The 23,555-nt window shown below is 35.8% G+C and overlaps 1 protein-coding gene and 1 pseudogene across 4 annotated transcripts; one reads left to right on the top strand and one right to left on the bottom strand.

The window, feature by feature from the left end:
• Positions 1-4,380: 4,380 nt before the first annotated feature.
• On the bottom strand, positions 4,381-22,448 carry NUDT12 (nudix hydrolase 12). Of its 4 annotated transcripts, none has more exons than XM_022591711.3 (7): positions 22,354-22,448; positions 19,701-19,912; positions 18,553-19,151; positions 14,966-15,133; positions 13,829-13,942; positions 11,205-11,404; positions 4,381-10,230 (listed from the first exon to the last, which is right to left on the bottom strand). In XM_022591711.3, exons 2-7 carry the CDS (start codon positions 19,904-19,906, stop codon positions 10,120-10,122), a joined length of 1,398 nt encoding a protein of 465 aa, XP_022447419.1. In that variant the 5' UTR covers positions 19,907-19,912; positions 22,354-22,448; the 3' UTR covers positions 4,381-10,119. The 4 variants fall into 4 exon arrangements, with proteins under 4 accessions (XP_022447419.1, XP_022447401.1, XP_022447411.1 ...); XM_022591693.3 differs by having other exon boundaries at positions 22,303-22,439; XM_022591703.3 differs by lacking the exon at positions 22,354-22,448 and adding an exon at positions 22,070-22,292.
• On the top strand, positions 7,815-12,203 carry LOC149749601 (acyl-protein thioesterase 1 pseudogene; annotated as a pseudogene).
• Positions 22,449-23,555: the final 1,107 nt, after the last annotated feature.

A 23,555-nucleotide genomic window follows, 5' to 3' on the forward strand; every position in this document is an offset into this window, starting at 1 on the left:
ATCCATCCTATTTGATAACAAAGCAAGTTACAAACAGCCGTTAGGTTTTTTATGACTGGAAAGAAATACGTTGTTAAATTATCTTCATATATAACATTCAAATAATTATCCCTTTGCTTTTATCCTTTGCTAAGCAACTAATTTAGGATAGCAAGAATTAACACAGGGAATACTTTGTTCAAAATGGCAAAAAAAAAAAAGTAAAAAGTACAAGGAACATATAATAACTCACCTGGCTAAAGCCTTCATAAGTTCTTCAGCTCTAAAGAAGACATGGATAAAATGCAAATATGTATTTTGAAAGGCAAGCAAATGAAGTAAAGGTTTGAGTACCTTGTCCTGTTCTACTTGGGATTTATCGGGTTTTCTAAATCCAAAATCTTATTAGCGTACTTAATCTTATGCAGTGTCAGGAATGAGCTACCATCCTTTAATCATTCTATTATTATCTGTCTTAACCATCCCTAACAGTCTGCTTATTTTCAGATACACTTTTAGTGAACAATGCTGCACTGTGTGTTTTGTGTCTTAAGTGCTTGGATGGGGCATACAAGAAACACAGCTATGATGTTCACGTGGTGCAAATGAAGTGGAAGAAACCCAGACAAAAATGAAAACGTAAATGCTCTAGTTGGGCTCTTTACATGGATGGGGTTAATTATAAAGTCATTCATTTATCTTTGTATGGTAGATTCAGGGGCAGAAGCAGTATGGTGTACGGTATGGTAGAGGTTGTAGACTTTGATTAAGAAGATTTAAATGTGAGTCCCATTTTCATATCCTATGTTGACCTTGGGGAAGTCATCTGACTTCTCCTAGACTCATTTGTAAAACTGGGATAAATAATACAGGCCCTGATTTAGAATTTTTGAAGTCCTATGAATATATCAATGAAAACATAGTTTAGAATCTTTAAATAAATGAAACATTTCTATTTAAACTAGTAGCACATGATATTGATCATAATTATTCAGGTGATCCTTAATGAATGTTATTAATGCCTAATAAAAATTTAGAAGGTTTGTCTTGTGCCTTTTTGCAAGAACATCAATTATGGTACATAAGGGGCTGGAAGAAAGGGAAGTGATGAGAGTTGAAACTGCAGAGGTAAATTGCTCTGCTAAGAAAATAAGACTTTATCCTTTGTCCAAAGAGGAGTCTTTTTTCAAGAATTTTAAGTAAGGGAAAGCCTAGAAAAGATTGCCCCTTAAGATTTCCTTTGGCTGTAGTGTGAAGAATAGATTGGGAATAAAATCTGAAGTAGGAAGAGAAGAAAAAGGGATAGGGTTTGGAGATTGTTTGGCTGTGGGGTAGGGTAGGGTGAGAGATAAATTAGATAAATTAAGGATAACAATACCCAAAGTTCCATGCTGAGTAATTGCAAGACTATTAAAATAGGGATACAGAAGCAGGGATATGCTTGGAAGAAAAGATAATTTTATACATGTAGTATTTGGGAGGCTCTGAGATATCCAATTAGGCATGTCTGATAGACAGTTGGAGATACAATTTGGGAACCAAGTAAGCAGTGAAGATACTGCAGAAATGTGCAGAGTAACAAGAGTAGAAGACCCAACCTGAATTTGACCAAATTTTAAAGGATTGAAGGAGAAAATTAAGACTAGATGTGCTTTTGTTAATGCAGCATTATTAAGAAAATTCTGTAAGATAGCTCTGGTAAGTGGAAAAATGAAAGGTTTGGAGTGAAATACTTGGATTCAAACTTGGGCTCTTCTACTTGGGCTCCTCTAATTATTCACAATGTGACTTTGAGAAATTTAATCCCTTTTAGCCAACTGTAAAATGAGGCTAATGATATTAATATGCATTTCATAGGGTTAAGGATAAAATGAAATAATAATTGTTAATATTCTATATATAAAGTCCTGTGTAAACATTATTAGTATTGTGAGAATTAGCTAACTAGAGTTGTTTTCTTAGGAACTTGTTGTAAATAGGGATCCATAGTTATTAGAAATACATTGGAAAGAACAGGCAAAAAATAACTTTTACAAAGTCCAGAAAACTTAATTTATAATTTATTAGTATTGATGTTAGATATACTGAACAAGGAGAATTATGTGCCCTTTTTATGGTGTAAAACAGAACAAAGCATTTATGTGATAAATATATCATCATAATAGAATGAAAAAATATGCTTATTACTCATGAAGATGTGTAAAATGGCTGGGAAATAAAGAAAAAGGTCAGTATGACAAACCTAGTAATTTGTATAATATGAGTATTTTCCAAAAATAATCATTGTTAGATAGCTCTACGGCCATGAAAATTTTGAGGTTCACACAGATATGTCTGTATTTTCTCCTGTCATCCCAGAACACACGGAGTTCCTACTGGCTTCCCGCTCATGGCTAGATTCCCACTGAAGCCCTCACTATGACAGTGCAGAGCAGATGATGGTCAGCACCAACACAGCCCCGGAGATTTGAATTTGCACACATTGTTGGGGCATCTTTTCTTTGGAGTTTCAAATCCTCCAAACTATTTGGCACTAGAGTATTCAAACTTGTTTCATAAACACAAGTAAACCCAGCAAAAAAGCAAAGTAACTCTTAGCAGCAAAGCTGTTGGATAAACGGCATTTTAAAACATTTTTACCCCCACTGATGGAGATGACTTCAGCTCACTGCTGTCTGAAAGCAGTAATAAATATTTATAAGGTACTTGTACTGAGGTGTTCAAAACATCACACTCCTCCAAACAGAGTACAATTTCGGGCTAGAGTAAAATGGGTAGGATAAAAAGTAAACAAAAATAAACTTCAGACTAGATCACTTGTCCACTTACTCTGTTCTAAGATAGATATGAGTACCATTTTCAATTTCTACTGCTGGGTGAAACTTCCACATTACTAAAAATGAAACTACCTCACAAGTTAAGTGGTTAGAAGAACGTTCTTAATCCATCAGGGGTGAGACAAGGAGTTGGTCTGGTATAGTTCCCATGAGCCCAGGAATGGAAAGCCAGGATATTTTTTCATTCTTTATACTGCAGTTTGTCTCTTATCAGACTTCTAGTTAGGAACAAAAACGTATCCATTAGGAAAAACTTAAGGTCTGTTTTAAAATTCCAAAGCCACCTCACTATTCTGTAGAGCATCATTATAATGGGAATTGTGAAAAGGAGAAATATCTGTTGTCCAGTGTATGATGCTGTCTGCTTAGCAATAAAAGAAATGTATCCTTGAAGGAATAAAGGTAAGTTAAAAGTGCTACTTCCACCAATTAGTACAATTATATGTGGATATCCTTCAGTGAAAATAGTATTTGCCTGTTAGCTCAATCAACATTACCAAGCGTTTATTTTACAGTTGAAAAGATTTTCCCATATAAAAGAATTCAGGCTGCTGACTACCCATTTTTCTCATGCCATCTTATTACTCAAATAACTTTCCTTTTGACCATTTCTACTTTGGGCAAATAAATGGAATTATTTGAAAAATCTATTGTATATAATAATAAACTGCACACCCCCTTTCAGAAGCTGTTTTGAATTCTAAATAAGTGTCCTGGGAAGAAAAAGGACAAGGTATAGCGTAGGAAAAAAAATCATTTTCAGTACTAAGTTTATTTTCACAAGCAAGTCCTTTCCAGTTCTCTCCTGACTGATGAGATTCTTTTTGAAGATGCAGGCTCTTGGCAACAGTATTATCCCTGTCTCCTCAAAATACACCATGTCTCTGTGCCTCTCCTCCGTCCCTGTGGTGTCAAAGCTCCCAAGCATTTGGCCCCCTTATCAAGTACGCCTCTCATCTGCACTGAAGTCAACATCTTCTGCCTTCCCTTTCTAACCCTTTTGCAAGTGCTTCTGGTTTGCCGCAAGACCCAGATCTTTTACATTTGTAGACAGACATTCCTAATTTTGCACTTTGGATTACTTTGTCCTAGACATTTTTCTGCTAAGAGAAAATTGGCCCTTTTAAGTGCAGCACATAAATTTTACTCATCACCCATCACTCCCAGTTCACGAGCTCGCTCGTGCGTGTACACACACACACACTCAGAACCCAGTATCTGGTTCTCACCCCTAATAAAATTTGCATTGTAGACATTTTATTGTAAATAATTAATAGATTTGTTTTATAGAACAGTCTCACCTAGTATTTTGCTATATTCACATTAGTAACACAGTTCTAGGACTAGATGTCTACTGTTGTTTACAAGATTTAATCAAGTTTATTTGGTTTATTAACAAACTTATCTTTTCTCCTTCTATCTCATGGTCTCACCCTCTGTTGCTCCATTCTTTTCTGTCTTCATCTATGTCCCTAACCTTATCTTTGAAAAAGTTACTTAATCATTTTTCCAACAAAATTAAAAATGCAAAGACTGGTAATATTAGACATGTAATAAAAATAGATGTTAGGAGAGATATATAACTTTAAATCTGGAGATAAAAAATTATTGAACTATTTTATATATTTTTGTATATATATTAAGTCTGTGTGTGTGTATATATATAAAACGTATATGTGTGTGTATGTATGTACACAAATATATGTGACCCCAAACTATAAGATTAGAAAGATTTAAAAGATTTAAATAAAAAATTTAAGGCTTCCAAATATGGCAACTTTTAAATAGGTTTTTGTATTTTTTATTTACACATCTTTAATTCTAAACAGGAGGATGACTGAAATTTGGCTTTTTTCATTTTTCAGAAAACATTTATCAAAACATATTAAAAAACCACATATAACACACAAAGTAGAAAATAAACAAATAAATATTTTAATGTATCGTTACCTTCATTTTCACTAGAATACAATCATTGCACTTGAACCTCTAACATTTCTTGGCTATTCCTTCTATCTGCGAGTGGTTATCCACCTCTCAGAGGTTAGCAGTTTAATAATTATTAAAACAATAATTTACTTAGATGCTGATTTTCCCTGAGTACAGAATTAAATATTCAAAACTAAATTTATAATCACATTCTGTTGATATTTTATGTTTTACTTGGCTATCTTAACACTATGAAAACCTGGAATTTTATGATGTAATCTTAGAATCTGTAAGTATTAAAAGTACATTTGGTGTAAAACTGAACCTCGAGTCATTATTCTTTGTAATAGTCAAGGCACATCATTTTCTGTATACTTATGTAGTTCAAATTTTTTTTTTAACTGTTGCATAGTTACTTTATTTTTTAAACTATTTTTATATAGGAGTATAGTTGATTAACAATGTTGTATAGTTTCAGGTGTACAGCAGTGATTCACTTATACATATACATGTATCTATTTTTCAAATTCTTTTCCCATTTAGGTTGTTACATGATATTGAGCAGAGTTCCCTGTGCTATGCAGTAGGTCCTTGTGTCATAGTACAAATTACATAGAAAATTCAGGTGGAAAGAAATTTAGCTATCACATGTTAATATACCATATGTCTAAGATTGTTCCTATCACAGGCTGTCTTTGAGCTATAAAAGATCAGACTCCATTCAGTATAACCACCAGTTGTAGTTCAGAAACCTTTGAAGGGCATTAGACTATTTCCTTTCCGTTAATGGTTCCATATATCCAAGAAATGTGTATTAACTCTTCCCTAAAATTTCAATGTAAGGAACTTTCAGATTACCTGTATCTGGGATAATGCTTCCTGAATTAAAACTAAGGCTTTATATTCTTCATGCTAAATATTTTCTGGCATTTCAATACTTTAGTCTCAAAAGTGCACTCAGAAGATATTTAAATTATACAACCAAAAGATGAATATGGCGAAATTCTAGATCTAAATTGGAATGCCCAAAATTCTTCTATTTGCAGCAATCCTATTTACTGTCTGATATGTATGTTTTTCTGGTTTACATACCTAACGATCTGAACTTCAGTCAGTTTCTCCCAGAAGCCTTTCTGTTTTCCTCCTTAAGGCCTTTTGTCCCTTCAGATCTTTTTTTTTTTTTAATTTTTGGCTGCGTTGGGTCTTCATTGTGCATGGGCTTTCTCTAGTTGCGGCGAGCGGGGGCTACTCTTTGTTGCGCTGCACAGGCTTCTCATTGTGGTGGCTTCTCTTGTTGCAGAGCACGGGCTCTAGGCACGTGGGCTTCAGTAGTTGTGACTCGCGGGCTCTAGAGTGCAGGGTCAGTAGTTGTGGAGCACAGGCTTAGTTACTCCACAGTCAAATTTTATTATGTATCTAAATGTCTTATGTAAGTCTTAATTTTGTCCAAAGTCCTGATATCAATATTTTCATCAATTACTAAGAAAATCATTGTTCATTAGTAAAATAAAGTTTTGTTTGAGAAAGATATTATTTAAATGAATTTTAGTACCTAAATTTTAATTAACAGGATTTGGTAAATTAAATTTATTCTTCTTATCACCCCACATATACTTTGAGTAATAGTTTTTACTTCCTATTAGAGGGAGAGTCCTGCACTGGGTTATACAGTACAGACTGTTGTAATTAAGTTAATTATAATTAATTGTATTAACAATTGTAAGTGGTTGTAATTGTGTGGCTTTCACCAATTAATTAATTGATTCACCTTTAACGGTTAAATTAATTAAATTCACCTTTCAGGATTTCCTTTTCCTTATCTATAAAAAAAAGGCAGTGAACTACAAATATTGTCTTTAAGTTCTTTTCCAGTTCCAACATAGAATAGTAAAGAGCCAAATTATATAAATTTATACATTTATAAAGTACCTTTTAAAACAATTTCAAAACATCCTTATAAAATATGAGTTTTATGTTGCAAAATTGTGAAATTCTAGTTTACTTTCTCTAAAATCTTACTGTTTCAGTTCTAAGATATGCTTATTAAATAAACGTTTCTTAGAATGTGTTGAAATAAGGCCAAAACCAAGATGTTGTATTTGAGTTTAATAAATGTTATTAGTAATGATTATATAATTTTCCCCTAATGAAGATACATTCCCTTATCACAAAATGACATAAGCCAGTGTTTTTATTAAATATGTAAATCTATCTGGGATTTTATTTAATATTTGACCTTGAAAAGAATTCCTTGTAGATATGTTTAATTTCACTGGAAAAAGCAGAGACTCCTGATTTGTCTTAAGAACAACTTTGAGTAGAGCTAACAAATAGATATGTTAATTAATTTTATGTTTAAGAAGGGGGTCCCAGACACAATGGTATTCTCTCACTGAAGTTCTCTTTCCCTGAGGGCGTGGTATAGTGCTCACTAACAGAGTTGTTAAAATAGAAAATTCTTAACACTGATCGAAACAGACTAGTAGTAACACTGTAACAGTGCCACTGTTAGAACAATGGAACCAGGAGAAAAAGTGGACTACAATGGGAAGATGAGCAAAAATCAGCTACTGACAACCAAAAGGACCTTCGTGATAACGAAAGTATTAAAAATCCAAGCTCAAAATTCATTAAAAATATTTTGTCTCATTTCTCAAAAAAGACCTTTAGTGAATGGTCTTATGCTTACAAGAGGTGCTGAAATTTAGGTTTATTTACATTTTCAGCACATACTTCTTTACATGATTTCTCTTATTAGAAATACGGTTTTGTGAGATAAAACTGTGGAGCACAACTCCCCCCGCCCCAGAAAGTTCAGAGAATGCTGACTCAGATTTAACAAAATCTGCGGAAATGTTATAATTTTTAAAAATATGAATTTTATCGTTAAGATGGAAGGTACATTTCGAAAACATTTCGAAAACCCAGTATGATATTTGTGTTGTGACGTTCTAAAGCGCATTAAACATTTCTAATCTTACTTGAGGAATAAATGGGATTAGAAATCAATTAGGGCGGGGTCTGAGGGCGGTGCGGCGCCGCGTGGGCGCGCACGCGCCCGAGCGCGCGCCCGCGCGCGGGCGGGACGCGGCGATCGCACCGCTTTCCTCTTCGGACGCGCGGTGGGTCGAGCCGATGTCTGTGTGGCAATAACACGTCGACCCCGCTGCCCGCCATCGTGCCCGCCGTCCGGAAGGCCTCCGCTGCGGTGATTTTCCTTCAAGGATTGGGAGACACGGGACCGGTTATGTCTGTAACATTAAATATGAACGTGGCAATGCCTACTTGGTTTGACATTTATTGGGCTTTCACCAGATTCACAGGAAGATGAAACTGGAATTAAGCAGCAGAAAGTGTAAAATCTTTGATAGAGCAAGAGGTGAAGAATGGCATTCCTTCTAACAGAATTATTTTGGGAGGATTTTCTCAAGGAGGAGCTTTATCTCTGTACGTGGCACTGACCACACAGCAGAAGCCGGCCGGCGTCACCGCTCTCAGCTGCTGGCTGCCGCTGCGAGCTTCCTTTCCACAGGGTCTTATCAGTGGAGTGAATAGAGTCATTTCTATTCTTCAGTGCCATGGAGATTTGGATCCTTTAGTTCCCCTAGTGTTTGGTTCTCCACTGCTGAAAGGCTGAAAACCTTGGTAAATCCAGCCAATGTAACCTTCAAAACCTCTGGAGGCATGATGCACCGTTCATGTCAACAGGAAATGATGGATATCAAGCAGTTCATTGATAAACTCCTACCTCCCATTGATTGACGTCACTAAGAGACCTTGTGGAGAAGTGCACACCAGCATCATCGTAGAGTATAAGCTTTTTCCTGTGCCCGATCTTGAAACCTCTGATGTTCGCAGTGTTAAAATGTTTTGCAAATACACACCAATGACACAGACTAAATGAATCTCCTCGTGGGAAATTTATGATCTGTTAAGTTTCTATCTATAATATGATCCAGAATATACTAGTATTAAAATAGGTGGAGCAGCTAGCTTCTTTCTCCCAAACGTAATTCAGCAAAATAATAAAATACTGCAACCAGATTTTTTATTACATCACTTGAAAATTATTAGTATGCTTAATGAAAACTTGTTCAGGTATAAATGAGCAGTTAAGACAGGTTATGCATGCTGTGACTTAGACTCTGGACTTATTCCCAAATTTGTCACCATGCAGTATCTGCATTTTTATATATGTGTTCATATGTGCTTAATGATTATAATACATAGTAAGAATGTGTTATTACATTATTCCTAATTATAGGGATAATGCTTCTAAGTGTCATGGCCCTTTTATTTTGGGGACCAGGTTTTTCTTTCCTGAATATAATTTCTATTTAATATTCTTTTTCCTCTCTAGAAATGAAATACATCCTTTCTTTTTTATCCTTCATAACAGACCAAATATTGCCTACTTGCCATAAACATCTGCTGTCAATACATGCTGTAATTTGACATTCTGAATCAGACATGATGGCATTGAAAATGTATTTATACTTGTAGAAAGAAACCAGACATCCCTTCAAAGTTTCTGCACTACTTCTTAAACTGGACCTTTGTCTGCAGTTTAGGCCTGCAGAGTTACTAGAATCTTCAGTCCAGGTAACGAGAATAATTCTGTGGTAGTATTTTTCTGTAATTATCTGGAAGAATAATTAGGTCATGTTCTAGTATGTTTTGAAATATTTAAGACTGATCTTACAAACTGTCATTTCTAAGATGATTTGCTCTAAGATGATTCTCCTCGTAGCACAGAGTTTTAGTTTACTTATTTTGCACATAGGTTTGAAACCGACTGCTATAGGAAATGAACAATCCCATTCAAAGAATCTGCTTTACTTTTATCTGCCAATGGACTTATTTGAAATTTTCACTGTAGTCAGAGAGGATCTTTTTAAGTTAGTTTTTGTGCAAACATAAAGGTAGCAATTATTTGATTTTAAATAGATTTTTATGGTGTAGTTACCACCCAGGTTAATATGTAGCAAAAATGTGCGCTTGATATTTCTGAACTGCTGTATCCCAACTGACCAGAACACTGTTAGGAATGCTTTATAAATGGGTGCTACTTGATGATGGAAACGATTTTGTATAGGATGTTAATAATGAAGCCATATGTTTATGTCTGGATTTACAGTTTTTAAACAATCATTTACTAAGTCATTTTGCTTTTATCTTTAAGAATATAAACTATTGTTTCACACATATTAGCAAGATCTAATGTATGGCAAGAAATATTCTGTTGAAATGTTGTGCTGTAATGTGGGAAAATGTAAATCTTTTTCATGGTTTCTATCAGTGTGAAATAAAATTTAATTTTGACTTAAAAAAAAAAAGAAATCAATTAGACATAGTCAAAGTTTAGTTATTTGATTTAGAGATTGGGGTTCATTCCAATCCAGTGTTTGATTAGTTGATGTGCAATAGCTCGGCTTGGTGGCACAAAGAATGCCTGCTGCTTCCCTTTGGTCAGAACATCCACAACCTAAAATACACCACAATAAAACATATTAGGATTTTAAAACTGTCTGTCATACTTAAATACTATTTCTATGCTTATACAATTCAACTAAAATGTAATGACTTTTACAGTGAATAACAACAGGAGAAAGTAATAACATCTATATTCAACATGCAAAATTTAGTACACTATTTTTAGTTGCTTCATTGAGTCAGTGATTCAATTTTTAAATATTCCAGAAAGACATTCTTCCTGATGAAAATAAGGTTATGAAAAAGCAAAGTATATGCTACACATTTATTTTCAAAGTGAAAATCAACTTTTGGAAAAAATTCCCTTTTATCCTTTTATAAAATTCTGGAAAAAAAATCTAATTTCTACTTTTTTTGAGGTTGAGCATAAAATAAAATTAATTTTGTGTAAGCGAAGTCACTAAGGATTTCAGGTCTTCACTACTGTAGAGTATCCATCTGTTTTCTATACAAAGACATTGGGTTATACAAAACACAGACAAGTAATTTATCTTTCATTGTATTACTTAAGGATGAGTTTTAAAAAGTTCTGTGAGTGTATCTGTTATACAGTTTCGTCAATCTTGTCAAGTACATTTAAAATGAACAAGAATTTTTCAAAACTTATATGCATTTTTACTGATATTTTTTGAGTTACTTGCTTTAATGCTACAAACTAAAATATGTCTAATAATAATATTCCTGCTTCTCATCTCTGAAATAATGTTCACCCATTTTAAGGCCACTGAAAGGTATCATTAATCTCAAGGAATGGCATTTGAAATGAGAAAACGGCACAGAATCATCTTTACTAGAAGAATCTCACAGAAGGAGTTAACAGTGGACACATCAATTACATTGTAATCCATGAATGATGAGGGGGCCATAGCCATTCATTCAACTTGTTGAAAACATGTATCCTTGCTACATGCCCAAACCAACAGAGTCAGAGAATCAATAGAAGAAGGAAATTAAATTGAACTTCACCTGTTCTCTAGTGAACCAGCGGGCATCCTCTATTTCATTCTTGTCAACTTTAATTTCTGTAGACACTGCCACAGCTAAGCAACCAATCATTAAGGAGGAGGGCATAGGCCATGGTTGACAAGAGACATACTGAACACGGCCAACTTTGACTCCACTTTCTTCTTCTACTTCTCTCCGAACAGCATCTTCTATTGTCTCCCCTAACCAAATGGGGCAAAAGAACAAGTAGCTGATGAACATACCCTGGACATTTTGTGCTCCAAATGGTTCAAACATTTGGAAAACACTTTGGACAGAAACCCAATTCAAAGAATCAGAAAGCAGAAGCCTAAAACGAGATTGGAATTCAAGAAACATTATTTCTTTTTTTTGGTGGTACTCGGGCCTCTCACTGTTGTGGCCTCTCCCGTTGCGGAGCACAGGCTCCAGACGCGCAGGCTCAGCGGCCATGGCTCACGGGCCCAGCCGCTCCGCGGCATGTGGGATCTTCCCAGACTGGGGCACGAACCCGTGTCCCCTGCATCAGCAGGCGGACTCTCAACCACTGCGCCACCAGGGAAGCCCAAGAAACATTATTTCTTATATGACTACCTACAGAATCAAAATGCCAAGAAACTTTTCATTTCTTAAAGGTCTAAATTTGTTATATTTTAAAAATTATAACATCTACGACTATCCAGCACGTACTTACTGTTGGCTAAACACTATGCAAACACTTTATATATTATGTTGTTTATGTAGCTAACCTTTTCCTCACTAAAATCTCGAAACATTTTTTTATGTTGTCAAACAATTATTGCAGATAACTCTTTTCCAAAGAGTTAAAAACTACAATTTTAAAAACAGCATACACTGAAACTCATTATTTTTCTCTTACCAAATGATTATTTTTCTCTATATAATTGTTGACCCAGCTATAATAAAGTAATGCCTATAAATGTAATTTATATTTCTGATTTGTTAAAACTGAGAATTAGAATAAAGGGAATAGTTTCTAAGTTAAATTTATCTGAAAGTTTAGACATAGTTTGCTATTTAAATACAGCTTTCTATTTCAAATAGATTGGTAAATTTCCTATATTAAAATTAATTTATATTCATAAAATTAGTGAAAAGGTAACTCATAGACTAGCATAAGATATTTGTAAGACCAAACTAAATAAAGATTAGCATACAATACATATTTAAAAACCCCTAAAATCAGTAAGAAAAAAAGATCAACGACTAAAACAAAAATAGGCGAAGAAGCTAAAAATGTAAAATTCAGGGAAAAAGAAACTGGATGCCTAGTACATATCTGAAAAAAGATGCTCCATCAGCAGGGAAATAAAAATTAAAACGACAATGACATAACCATTTCATAACCATCAGAATGGCAAATAAAAATCTTGATATTCCTAACTTGGTGAAGATGAGGAATAATAGACATTTCATGTACTTCCAGAGGGAGTGTAAATTGGTAGGAACACTTCAGAAAACAACTTGGCAATATGTGGAAAAGATTAAGATGCTCATATCCTATGAGCTAGCAATTCTACTCTCAGATATACACCCTATGGAGGCTTATACCACTCCTTGCAAATGTGTACAAGGAGTAGTTCAAGAATATTCACTGCAGTGTTGTTTGTAATAGTAAAAGCTTTGAAATAAACTAAATGTCCAACAGCAGAATTGGATAAATGAATTGCAGAATATTCATAAATGGAAGGCTATACAGCAGTTAAAAAAAATGACCTAGAGCTACTTAGAGGCAGCATAGAAATTAACAGCATGGACTCAGAGCCAAACTGCCCAGGTTTGAATCCCTGCCCTATCACTTACTAGCTGTTTGACCCTGGGCAAGTTATTCAGCCCCTGTACCTTAGTGCCCCATCTGTAAAACTGCTGAAATACCACCTACTTTATAAGCTTGTATGAGGATCACATGATTTAATACAAAGAAAGCCTTCGGGAAAGTGTGGCACTACATATGTTTAGTACTATTATTATCTATCAATGTAGATTAATATTGGAAGTTGAGATTAAACGTGTTAATTAGATATATTAATTCATTTATTCCGCAAATATTTACTGTACTACAACATATCAGGCATATGCTCTAAAGGTTTAGGATAGAGCAATAAATAAAACAAAGTCCTTGCCTTTATGGAACTTACATTCTGGTACTAGCAAATCATAAACAAATAAATAAATACATACATATATACCATGTTAGGTGCTGATGAGTGCTGTAGGGAAAAAATCAGACTGGATGACAGGGATTGTAAATGCAGGGTATAGGGCTAACTAATGTATTTAGAGCTATCAGGGAAGGCCTCTCTGAAACGCTGACAATTGAGCCTAGTACAGAAGGAAGTGAGGTGTATATCATGCAGATACCTTGGGTAAGGGCAATATATGAAAGATATATGAAAGAGCAAATAATGAATTTTTAAAACAAAACTATTCCACTGGTAAAAATAAAAATTATATCATCTAAAATACACAGAAAATATTTAAAAATATCCCAGTTTTATAACATGATAATTTATCAGAGATTATTTCTCAAATGCTGTCCAAACTTTTTATTTAGAAATTATAAGTTAAATGAAAATTACTATAAAAATTATTAAGAAAAGGCTTACCAGGTTCAATAAATCCAGCAAGGCAGGTAAACATGCCTGGAGGAAATCTTTTCTGCCTGCCTAAAAGACATTTGGTCCCATCTGGATGAATAACTTGCATGATTACTACTGGATCTGTTTTAAAAAAAAAAAAAATCAGATGTATGAATGACAGGAAAAAATAATTTAGACTCACTGTGTAAAGTCACTGTCTAGTAGGATAATAAAAACATGCATCTCCTGTAAGAACAAGACTTTTGTCTAGTTACAAGAGACTGTTTCTTTCTGCCAGGAGACAGAGTATTTCAGGAAAACTGCATAGAATATTGTCAGTAAGCTAAAGAAAGATCATTTTTGTCTTCTTTCTCATCTTAATAGCAACATTCATTGTGTATTTATGGTATGCTAGGCTTATTTTTATTTTTTAATTAGAAAGAAGTTTGAGTAGGTAATACATGGCATGGAGAAAATTCAAATTTTACCATAGCAAATGTAGTGAATTTCCCTATTCCTTCCATCGCAGTCCTTAACAAAATTTTTTAAAAGATAATGTGGCTCTATGATTGAGTTTAATCCATTAAAAAAAATTACTTCAAATAATAGTTCCTCTCTCGAGAAGTCACTAATTCAGTAAATTCGCCTCACTAGATCACAACTGAGAGCCGGTAATCAAATGTAAAGGGCTCCTAAGCAGCAAACATATATGTCACTAAGCCATGCACTTTACTCCCAGGAGACCTCCTCAGGTGTTGCTGAGTCTATCCTTTTTTCACACAACTTTAAAGGGCTGGGTTATCAGATTTCTAATTCCACAGCCAACTCAAAGCACCAATTAGGAGGAGAGAAAGTACAGGCAGACACCAGCAGTAATGAGAAGCTAGCTCCAGGCTCTACCGCTTTGGTGATACCACAAGCAGGTACTTTGAAATCATGTATCTCAATGCATCAAATTCATGCTGATTAACCCAGGGTTAAGAAGGGTAGTAAAAGTCATCAAAGTATGTAATACTTTAATAATTATAGTCTTAATAGTTAAATTAAACATGCTTTCAATAAAAAGGTAAGCCCCTCAGCAACTCAAAATCTTGTCTTTCCAGAATGCCTTATTCCCTAAGATTTCCAGATGGCTGAGGTTTCACTGTAAAAGAAAAGGCTTACCAACTCTTGGATATGATGTATTGTGAACACCATGGAGGCTAGGACAGTCTTCTTTTAAGCATACTCTTTTATAGCCACCTTCTTCAATTTTAGTTGCACTTCCACAGGTTGGGCAGAACTTATATCGACTGTGCCAGGCGAGAACAGATCTTGCTTGAGCTACAACCCCTACGAGAGAAGCAAGAGAAGTTTTACTTCTGTGACAAATTGTAAACAAATTAATATAGAAGTAAAATATTCTTAGGTCATAATAAAGATGTACACTGTATTTTCTGAATAGCTGTGTACTCAAGGGTTTTATTATTCCTATTTTTATGATCTGTATCTTTCTTTTAAAGTAAAAGATTTAATTCTACAGATGACAAATGAAAATTAGATTTAGCTTTAATTTGGACTAATAAAATATTGTCTCTCATATAACTCTCATATAAGATAGATATACTGGGACTTCCCTGGTGGCTCAGTTAAGAATCCGCCTGCCAATGCAGGGGACATGGGTTCGATCCCTGGTCCAGGAAGATCCCACATGCCGCAGAGCAACTAAGCCTGTGCACTACAACTACTGAGCCTGCGCTCTAGAGCCCGCAAGCCACAACTACTGAGCCCGCATGCCACAACTACTGCAACTTGCGCACCTAGAGCCTATGCTCTCCAACAAGAAAAGCCACTGCAATAAGAATCACGTGCACCGCAATGAAGAGTAGCCCCCGCTTGCCGCAACTAGAGAAAGTCCGCGCGCTGCAACGAAGACCCAACGCAGCCAAAAATAAGTAAATAAAATAAATAAATTTATTAAAAAAAAAGATAGAGGTACTAACATCTGTATACACTGTATTAGTTTCGGCATTTACTATACGTGATTTGTAAATTTTGGATATGCATGACTCTAGCGTATAGTGACTTTACAAATAGTGACTTTACAATAGTGACTTTTATAAAAATACACTCCAAAGACAGTTCTTAACTTAGATTTGGGCCATAAAGACAATATTACTAGGAAACTGTAGGAACCTGTCTCTACTTTCCTTGGGACTAAGACAATACTGGTCTGTGTCACTGTGGAACATATTCTGTTTACAACTAGAAACTACATAGAATAATTTTTTAAAAATATTGTTTACAACTTTTGTGATTAACTTTGTTTATGACAAAAATGCCTAATAGAATAAATCTTAGAATATGTACACTTTGTCTACAGCCTTTACCCTGATACTTCAAAAAAGAATTAATATGGCCTGACCAAAAATACTAGAATTGGGGCAATAAGCGTAGAAATGCTACATTTCAAATGCCTGACAAAACCTCTCTCCTAAAATAGATTATTCGGTCTAAGGATTTTGGAATAAACAAAACAATCAGAAACAGCAATAACAACATTTTAAACTAGGAAAAATGCAACTAATAAACCATAAATAAAAACAAATGTAACACTGAAATTCAGTGAACCACAGGCAACATTAAATATCTGCCTGCTCTGTTACTGTGTATTATGTAATTTACCTCAAGGTATCGCATTATTTCAGTATCATCACAATACAAAAAGCTAACATTTGGGCTTCCCTAGTGGTGCAGTGGTTGAGAGTCCGCCTGCCGATGCAGGGGACCCGGGTTCGTGCCCCGGTCCGGGAAGATCCCACATGCCGCGGAGCGGCTGGGCCCGTGAGCCATGGCCGCTGAGCCTGCGCGTCTGGAGCCTGTGCTCCGCAACGGGAGAGGCCACAACAGTGAGAGGCCCGCATAGCGGGGGGGAAAAAAAAAAAAAAAAAAAGCTAACATTTATTGAGTACTTACTATGTGTCAAGCACCTGGCAAAGATCTTTACATACATTATCTTATTTAATGTTTAGAGCAACACTATAATGTAGGTACTATTATTATCCTCATTTTTGGGAGGAGGAAACTGAGGCAGACAGAGGTTAAGTATCTATGTAAGGTTACAAAGCAGCTGAGTAAAACAGCCTCAGTTTCCTTACTAGCTTTTTTTTAAAGATCCTTTTGATCTTAAAATTATATATACAGCTTCAAAGAAAGGATATTTTCTTTTTAAAAGTGTTGTGTTTTTTCCACAGATGTGGGGAATAAAACATACCACCCCAGATTTTGGGATGAGTGCTAAGAAGTCTCTGGAAGAGCCTACCAGATCGCCGAAGAGAATGTGGACATTGAGAAGTGACCCCTTCCTCACCTCTCATTAACTCATCAGTCTACTGTAATATACCTTCTATTCCACTGACACTCCTCTCATCAAATTCATCAACAGCTTCATGTCATCAAACCAAAGATTCTTTAAAAAAAAAAATCTTTGTCATCTTACTCAAATTCTCAGCAGCATTCAATATATTTGACTACTAACGCCAAGAAATACTTTGCTCTCTTGGTTTCCATGAGCACATTCTCCTGTTTTCTTCTTACCTTACGGCCGCACTGTCAACATCATCTTTGATGGCTCCTCTCCTATCTGACCTCTAAATTTAGGGGGATTCAGGTTCTTTTTTTTGCTTGCTCTCAACTCTCTAAGTAATCTCAGAAATTTCCTGGGATTTAAATACCACCTTTGTGTTGATGACTGCCATACAGGTATATTCCAGTTCCTCTCCTTAGTTCCAGATTCTATTTCCCTTCTCTGAAAGTTAACATGCCCAAAGTGAAAATCTTGATTTACTTCAAGTCTGTCCTGCTTCCCTCACTCTACCCATCATTCTGTATTATTTTATCAAGAAAGAGTACTACTATCTACCAAATTACTAAAGTCTCAAACTTAGCAGTCATTCTTGATCTTTTCTTTCATTATTATATACCCCATACCCACTCCATTAGCAAGTACCGCTGATTTGCTCTCCAAAATATATCTTGAATGTACCACTTTTCCTCCATCTCCCCTATTATCATCTTAACAACTCAGACGTAGTCTAGGTTACCAGCATCTCTTTCTCACTTATAAGTCTCAACCTACTGTTCAAGCCCTATCAGTTCTACCTCCTGAATATCACAAACTCTCCCTTTCTCTCTACTCCACTAATCCAAGCCACTGCAATCTCTTACCTGGGCTACTGTAATCTCCAGTCCCCTCTTAATAGGACTCCTGACTTCCACACTTAATTATCTACAGTTCATGATCTACAAAGCAGCCAGAGTGAGGTTTTTTTTTTTTTTTTTTTAAACCTAGGCCAGGTTATAACATTTAAATGGAATTTAGAATAAAATCCCTCATTCTTACCATGATATATATGACCCCACATGAACTGGCATAGCAAGCAACAGACAGCAAAGCAAAACAGTCAAGGTCTTTGCCATTATGCTCAGTGTACAGCAGGCACTCAATAATCATTCACTAAAAAATCAAGTGAAACCAGTATGCATTAGGGTTAATTCTGGGGAAACTAATCCTGGCTGATTAAAACTGCTGTAACCACCCGGGAGAGTAGTCCTCTAGGGTGAGAACTTTAGGAAGTTTCTAATGAAGACAGCCTAATTTCATTGCTTCCTGGAAAGAGTGAGCTTCCTAGAAATTGTGGATACATGCAATTTCAATCCAGTACCAAAAATCAGATTATTACCAATACAAGTAAACAGTGTTCACTTCTTACCAGCTTCTTTTTCTTTCAATTGCAGAAGAGCTGGCATTGGAGGATGAAGAAAATAGCAATTTGCATGTCTTTGCTTAAATTCTTCAGCAGCAACAGGATCTATACCTAAAGCAAACCAGGCAACCAATGCATCTCTTTCTGCATCTTTTTCTTGTGAGACTTCCCCAGCATAATTAAATAACTCTTTTTTCATTTCAAGTTCTACTCCAAGGAAAATCAAGGTGATCTTCTCAGGCTGAGCCAAATAATCCTTTATATCTGTGTAGTTCAGCTGACAAAGCCTGACTTCCGGCTGTTGGAAACTTTCTTCATTGCCACCTAGAGTAACCAAGGGATTTAAATCTGAGAAAAGGATATAAACTGTGGCTGGATGGCTTTCTTTTGCTAACAGCCAGTCAGAATTATTTCTTTTTTCACTTTTCCGGTCCAGTAGTGTCTTGCTAAAATAATTTTCACATTCTTCCATTTCACTGGTTAGGAACCAAGGCTTCTTCCCACCTTTAGCATTAGCTAGTAAATTAGCTATATGCTTATAACCCCAAAATTTAGCAATATCCAGTGCAGTCTGCCTTGATTTATTGATAAGGGATCTGTCGCACCTATGGATGGAAGCAAAAAAGTAAAGACACATTTTCTTCAGTATTTATTACAATATTTCCAGATGTACGTGATAGCCCCTCTATTTAATAATTGCATATATTTCTTTTTGTTTTAGCACATAATATACTAATGGAAAGGTAAAAGAAACAATCATAAATGATTAAAAGTTAGACACAGCAGATATTTAAAATTTCTGGAAGATTATTTATAAAATAAAAAAACTATACGTTTTATGTGCTATAATGAGATATTAAATTTTTACAAGGAGTTTTCTATAGTCATAGTGGTTAGATTTACACATTCTATTTGGGAGAAAAAAATTAATTTAACTTAATTTCTTTGCTGTTAAGTATGAAGAGTTAAGTTCCCAATTAAAAAAAGTTAAAAATTTTTAATTAGAAATTACGCTATTATATAACAAGACTGTTCAATGAGTTATTTACAAGCCCAATGTTATAAATATAGCTATAAGAAAAATTTAAAAGAAAATACGTAAACCAGAAATTAAACCAGATACTCCTTCAGGTGGTACAGCCTAAAATGTTTACCCTTTCTCAAGCAGAAACTGGACAACATCTGGATGCCCATTCCTTGCAGCATACATTAAAGCAGTCCAGCCATTTTCAGAAGTTTCATTGAGAAGAGATGGAGAATGACTGAGCATTACTGTTAACCTGGCAATATCTCCTTCTGCAGCTGAATAGTGAAATTGGGATGTAATTTCTTGGTTTGGACTTCTTTTTACAGAAGACATTTCTTCCTTAAAATAGGAAAACAGGAAAAAAAACTCATTTGCAATTGCTTTCTTGTATCAATGATTGACCATTATCAGGGTGCTGATATAATTAGAATATTAGTTATGGTTTCTAAAACAATATGCTCTTAAAAAGGTAACTAGCAGTCAACTGTCATCACAGCATACATTTCAAAACTGTTATCAGTTGAGAATTTTAAATATAATTCAACATGGGGGATGTATAAAATAATGTATAAAGAACTTTGGTGGAATACAGTTGAAGGGGGTGACATCATTGGGAGGGGGAATAAGGTAACAGACATTACAAAGAGGAAAGTGTATTTCAGGCAAACCAGAGGGACTTCAATATGGATCAGGGCATGAGGGGAGTTAAAGCAAGCAGACAGAAATAAAGACAGATGTTTTCAGCAGATGCCAAGTAGTATTCTTAGAATCTGTGGTACTAGAAACAGATCTGTCCTCTCAGGGAAATTATGATCCTATTCAAAAAGCTACGTTTCACATGAAAAAAATTTATTGCTTTACCTCGCATAGTTAATTCTGCTAATCCATCAGGGAATGATTTTTGCTCATGGTGTGAGGTAGGGGTCATGATACATTTTATCCCAATAGATAATCCATTTGACTCAGCATCATTCTTGAATTCACTATCTTTGTCCCATTACATTGCAGTATTATCCTTTTCAAAAATGAGATGACCATATATTTTGGACCTATTATTGGACACTGTTCTATTGGTCACTTTGTCTATACTTGAATCACAGAAGCTTTTAAAACCATTAACTTTGTCTGCTTTGTTACTGTTATTTCAGTAAAAAAGAAAATAATTGTTCCATACCTTTTAATAAATGTTGCCTAATTGTGGACTGAATGTGGTAGGGCACAAACTGAGCTTTTTTGTGTGTGTGGGTGGAAATGGTTCATATTTCAGTTGTCTATAAACTTCTCAAAGTACTTTTTGTAAGGTATGTTTTTTTTTTCTATGAAATTCTATTAAGAAAAGATTTGGGATTCTAACTAGGTTTCTACCATTCTGAGCATAAGGTATTGAGGCTAAAGAGAAAGAAAGGTTATAATCCATAATTTTTGACAGCAGTTGTCTCTAGGGTTCTGACACTGCAATTTTGTTGATCAGTTGTGTAGTAGGAATAGCATGACAATATAAAAAGAAAAAAGTGGGCTTTGTGACTGTTTACCTTGCCTGTTTATATCTTTCTGCTACCTATAAATAGGTGAAAACTACTCACAGGAATAGAAACAAAATATTGAAATTCTGTATACAACTTAAAGTAGGAGTGACTTCTAGATTAGAAAACAATTTTTTATTTCTTTTGATTTACTCTAAAATTTACTTTACCATTCTCTTCATATTAAGATTCCTAAATGCTTTAAAAACATTATGAATAAGGAAAGCTACAACTTTTCAGGACTTTATTTTGCACTGCTGTATACTGACTCATGTATGGTCTCCCTTTAAAATTGCCTTTTCCTTAAAATCATATCATACAGGTTCTTCAGTTAGGTTTACTTCAGGCAATATTTAAGTCATGGTCACTTCCTTACCTTCTCCACAGCCCACTCAGTGCAGGTTGACTGCAAAACTGGCCTCCAAAAATACAGTACCATTCATTACCCCCAGCGCAATGCTTATGCATACAGTAGTCTCAGGTGAAAAGAAGTGGAAAATGCACTTTCCCCCTTAGCTTTCTCAGCAGAAAAGCCATCTAGAAATAGAACCATTACTCATTCCAGAAGAGCACACAAAGTCTAAAGACCACCTCTACTGTCTGATTTACTTTTTCACTTCTCTTTGTCAGGTTCTCCTGAAGGTAAGGATTTGAAGGCAGGATGAGGTGATTCAGTTAGCTAAATGCTGCCCTTGCTGTCCAAGAACACGGACTATCCTGAGAAGTCATTTTAAAGAATCTTGAGTTTAAAGAGTCTTTGATTTAGCCAAACGAACATCCATTTTTACGGATGTGTACCCCGGTGCCCCTGACTGGTTCAAGGTCACATGGCTCAAGAGACAGGGCAGACCTCAAATACAGCTTTGTCACTTAAGTCACCGACCATTATTTCTTGGGCGTTCAAGAGGGCCATCTAACCGACCAAACGCCACCCATTGCACGGTCTCTCCAATGTCTCCAAACAGTCAAATACCTTGAGAGTTTATTCCCTTGGCAGTACTGTGAGATTACTTTTATTTAAAAACGTGAAAGCACACATGAAGCAGCACTTCTTTTTCCCCATCTCAAAGACTGCGCTGGATCGGCTGAGTCCCCAGCCCCGTCCCCGGCGCCTGGGCTGCAAGTCCAAGCGCGAGGCTACGCCACACCACCCAGCAGGGAAGGGCCCGACAGCGCGGAGACCCTAGAGCACAGAGAACTGGTTACCAGCTCCAGAAGCGGCACTGGGCCGACTAACTCGCCGCTGCTGCTACTAACCCACAGGTGACCAGAATAGAAGAACGCAAGTCGTACTCGAGGAACCAGGAAACCCCCTCGCTCGCTCTTCCCGGCGCCGGATGGAGCCTCTCAAACTTCCGGCGAAGGGCCGGTGTCCTCGCACGGCTTTATGGGAGGTGTAGTTTGAAGGTCACGGACTGAGAGATTCGAGAAGGCTCGGGGCTTGGCGGATAGAGGCTTTGGGGAGCTGGGGCAGGAGGTCCCAGCTGAGAGCACCGGCTTCCTAATGGTGAGTGAAGGGCTGTTTGGTTTGGTTTTGTTTTTTTCCCGGTGAGACCGAGATGTGTAGAGCGATGAAAAATTGTAGGTCTGTGGAAACGGTTTTAAGTTCTCCAGAATTTCACATCTAGCCCCCACAAGCTTCTCTCGGATATAGTTCAGTGCGTTGGAGTGTTCAAAGCATTCTTTCTTGTTAGATAAACCTAGAATATTGGTTGGACCAAGTCGTTCCAGTATATGACCTTAAACAGGTTATTGGCCTCGAACCTCAATCACCTCGTATGAGAAATGAGACCATGTGTTGATGCCTACCTCATTAAGTAGTTCTCTAAAAAGTTTATGTCAGTCGCTCAAGTTTAAGTAGAATAACATATGTACACACAACGCAATTAGTATTGTTACTGTTATTTTTTATTTAATTTCCCGTGTTTTCGTACTCCAAAACGTACACAAGTGAGTTCGAAATTACAAAGCTCGGCGTTGTTAGTCGTCTAACTCCCAGATCAGGTATTTTTTCTTTACTATATTGCCCCCATGGCATTCAGTAACAGTTAAGGAGTCCCAGGGTTGACCATTGCTTCCTACCCCGATTTTAGGCATTGGAAGTTCTTTCTTTTCTCAGTGAAGTTTTTACGTGCGCGCCGACATTGTACTTCCATAACTACTTTTTTCTAACTTTGTTCTACGTTTCTTTCTGTGAGTAGTTGTCTTCAGTCTTTAATGATTTCAGTGATGAGGCAGGAGGTCAGAAATACTTTAAGTTAACTCACTTGGAATACCCAATCTCTGTATTCAAACATATCTTAAATAAGTTGGTTAACGAACGCACCTATATAAATCAGCTAAACAATGATTAATATATAGCCCTCTTTCCAGCCCTTTGGATTCTTTTGAAGTAAATTCCAGACATCATATTATTTTATTGATAAGTATAGAAGATTAAGCTTTCTGGAATTATGAAT

This window comes from Delphinapterus leucas, chromosome 3 (genome assembly GCF_059928025.1).
Source record: "Delphinapterus leucas isolate spDelLeu-1000000601 "Yukka" chromosome 3, BTC_Dleu_Yukka2, whole genome shotgun sequence".
Lineage (NCBI taxonomy): Eukaryota > Metazoa > Chordata > Mammalia > Artiodactyla > Monodontidae > Delphinapterus > Delphinapterus leucas.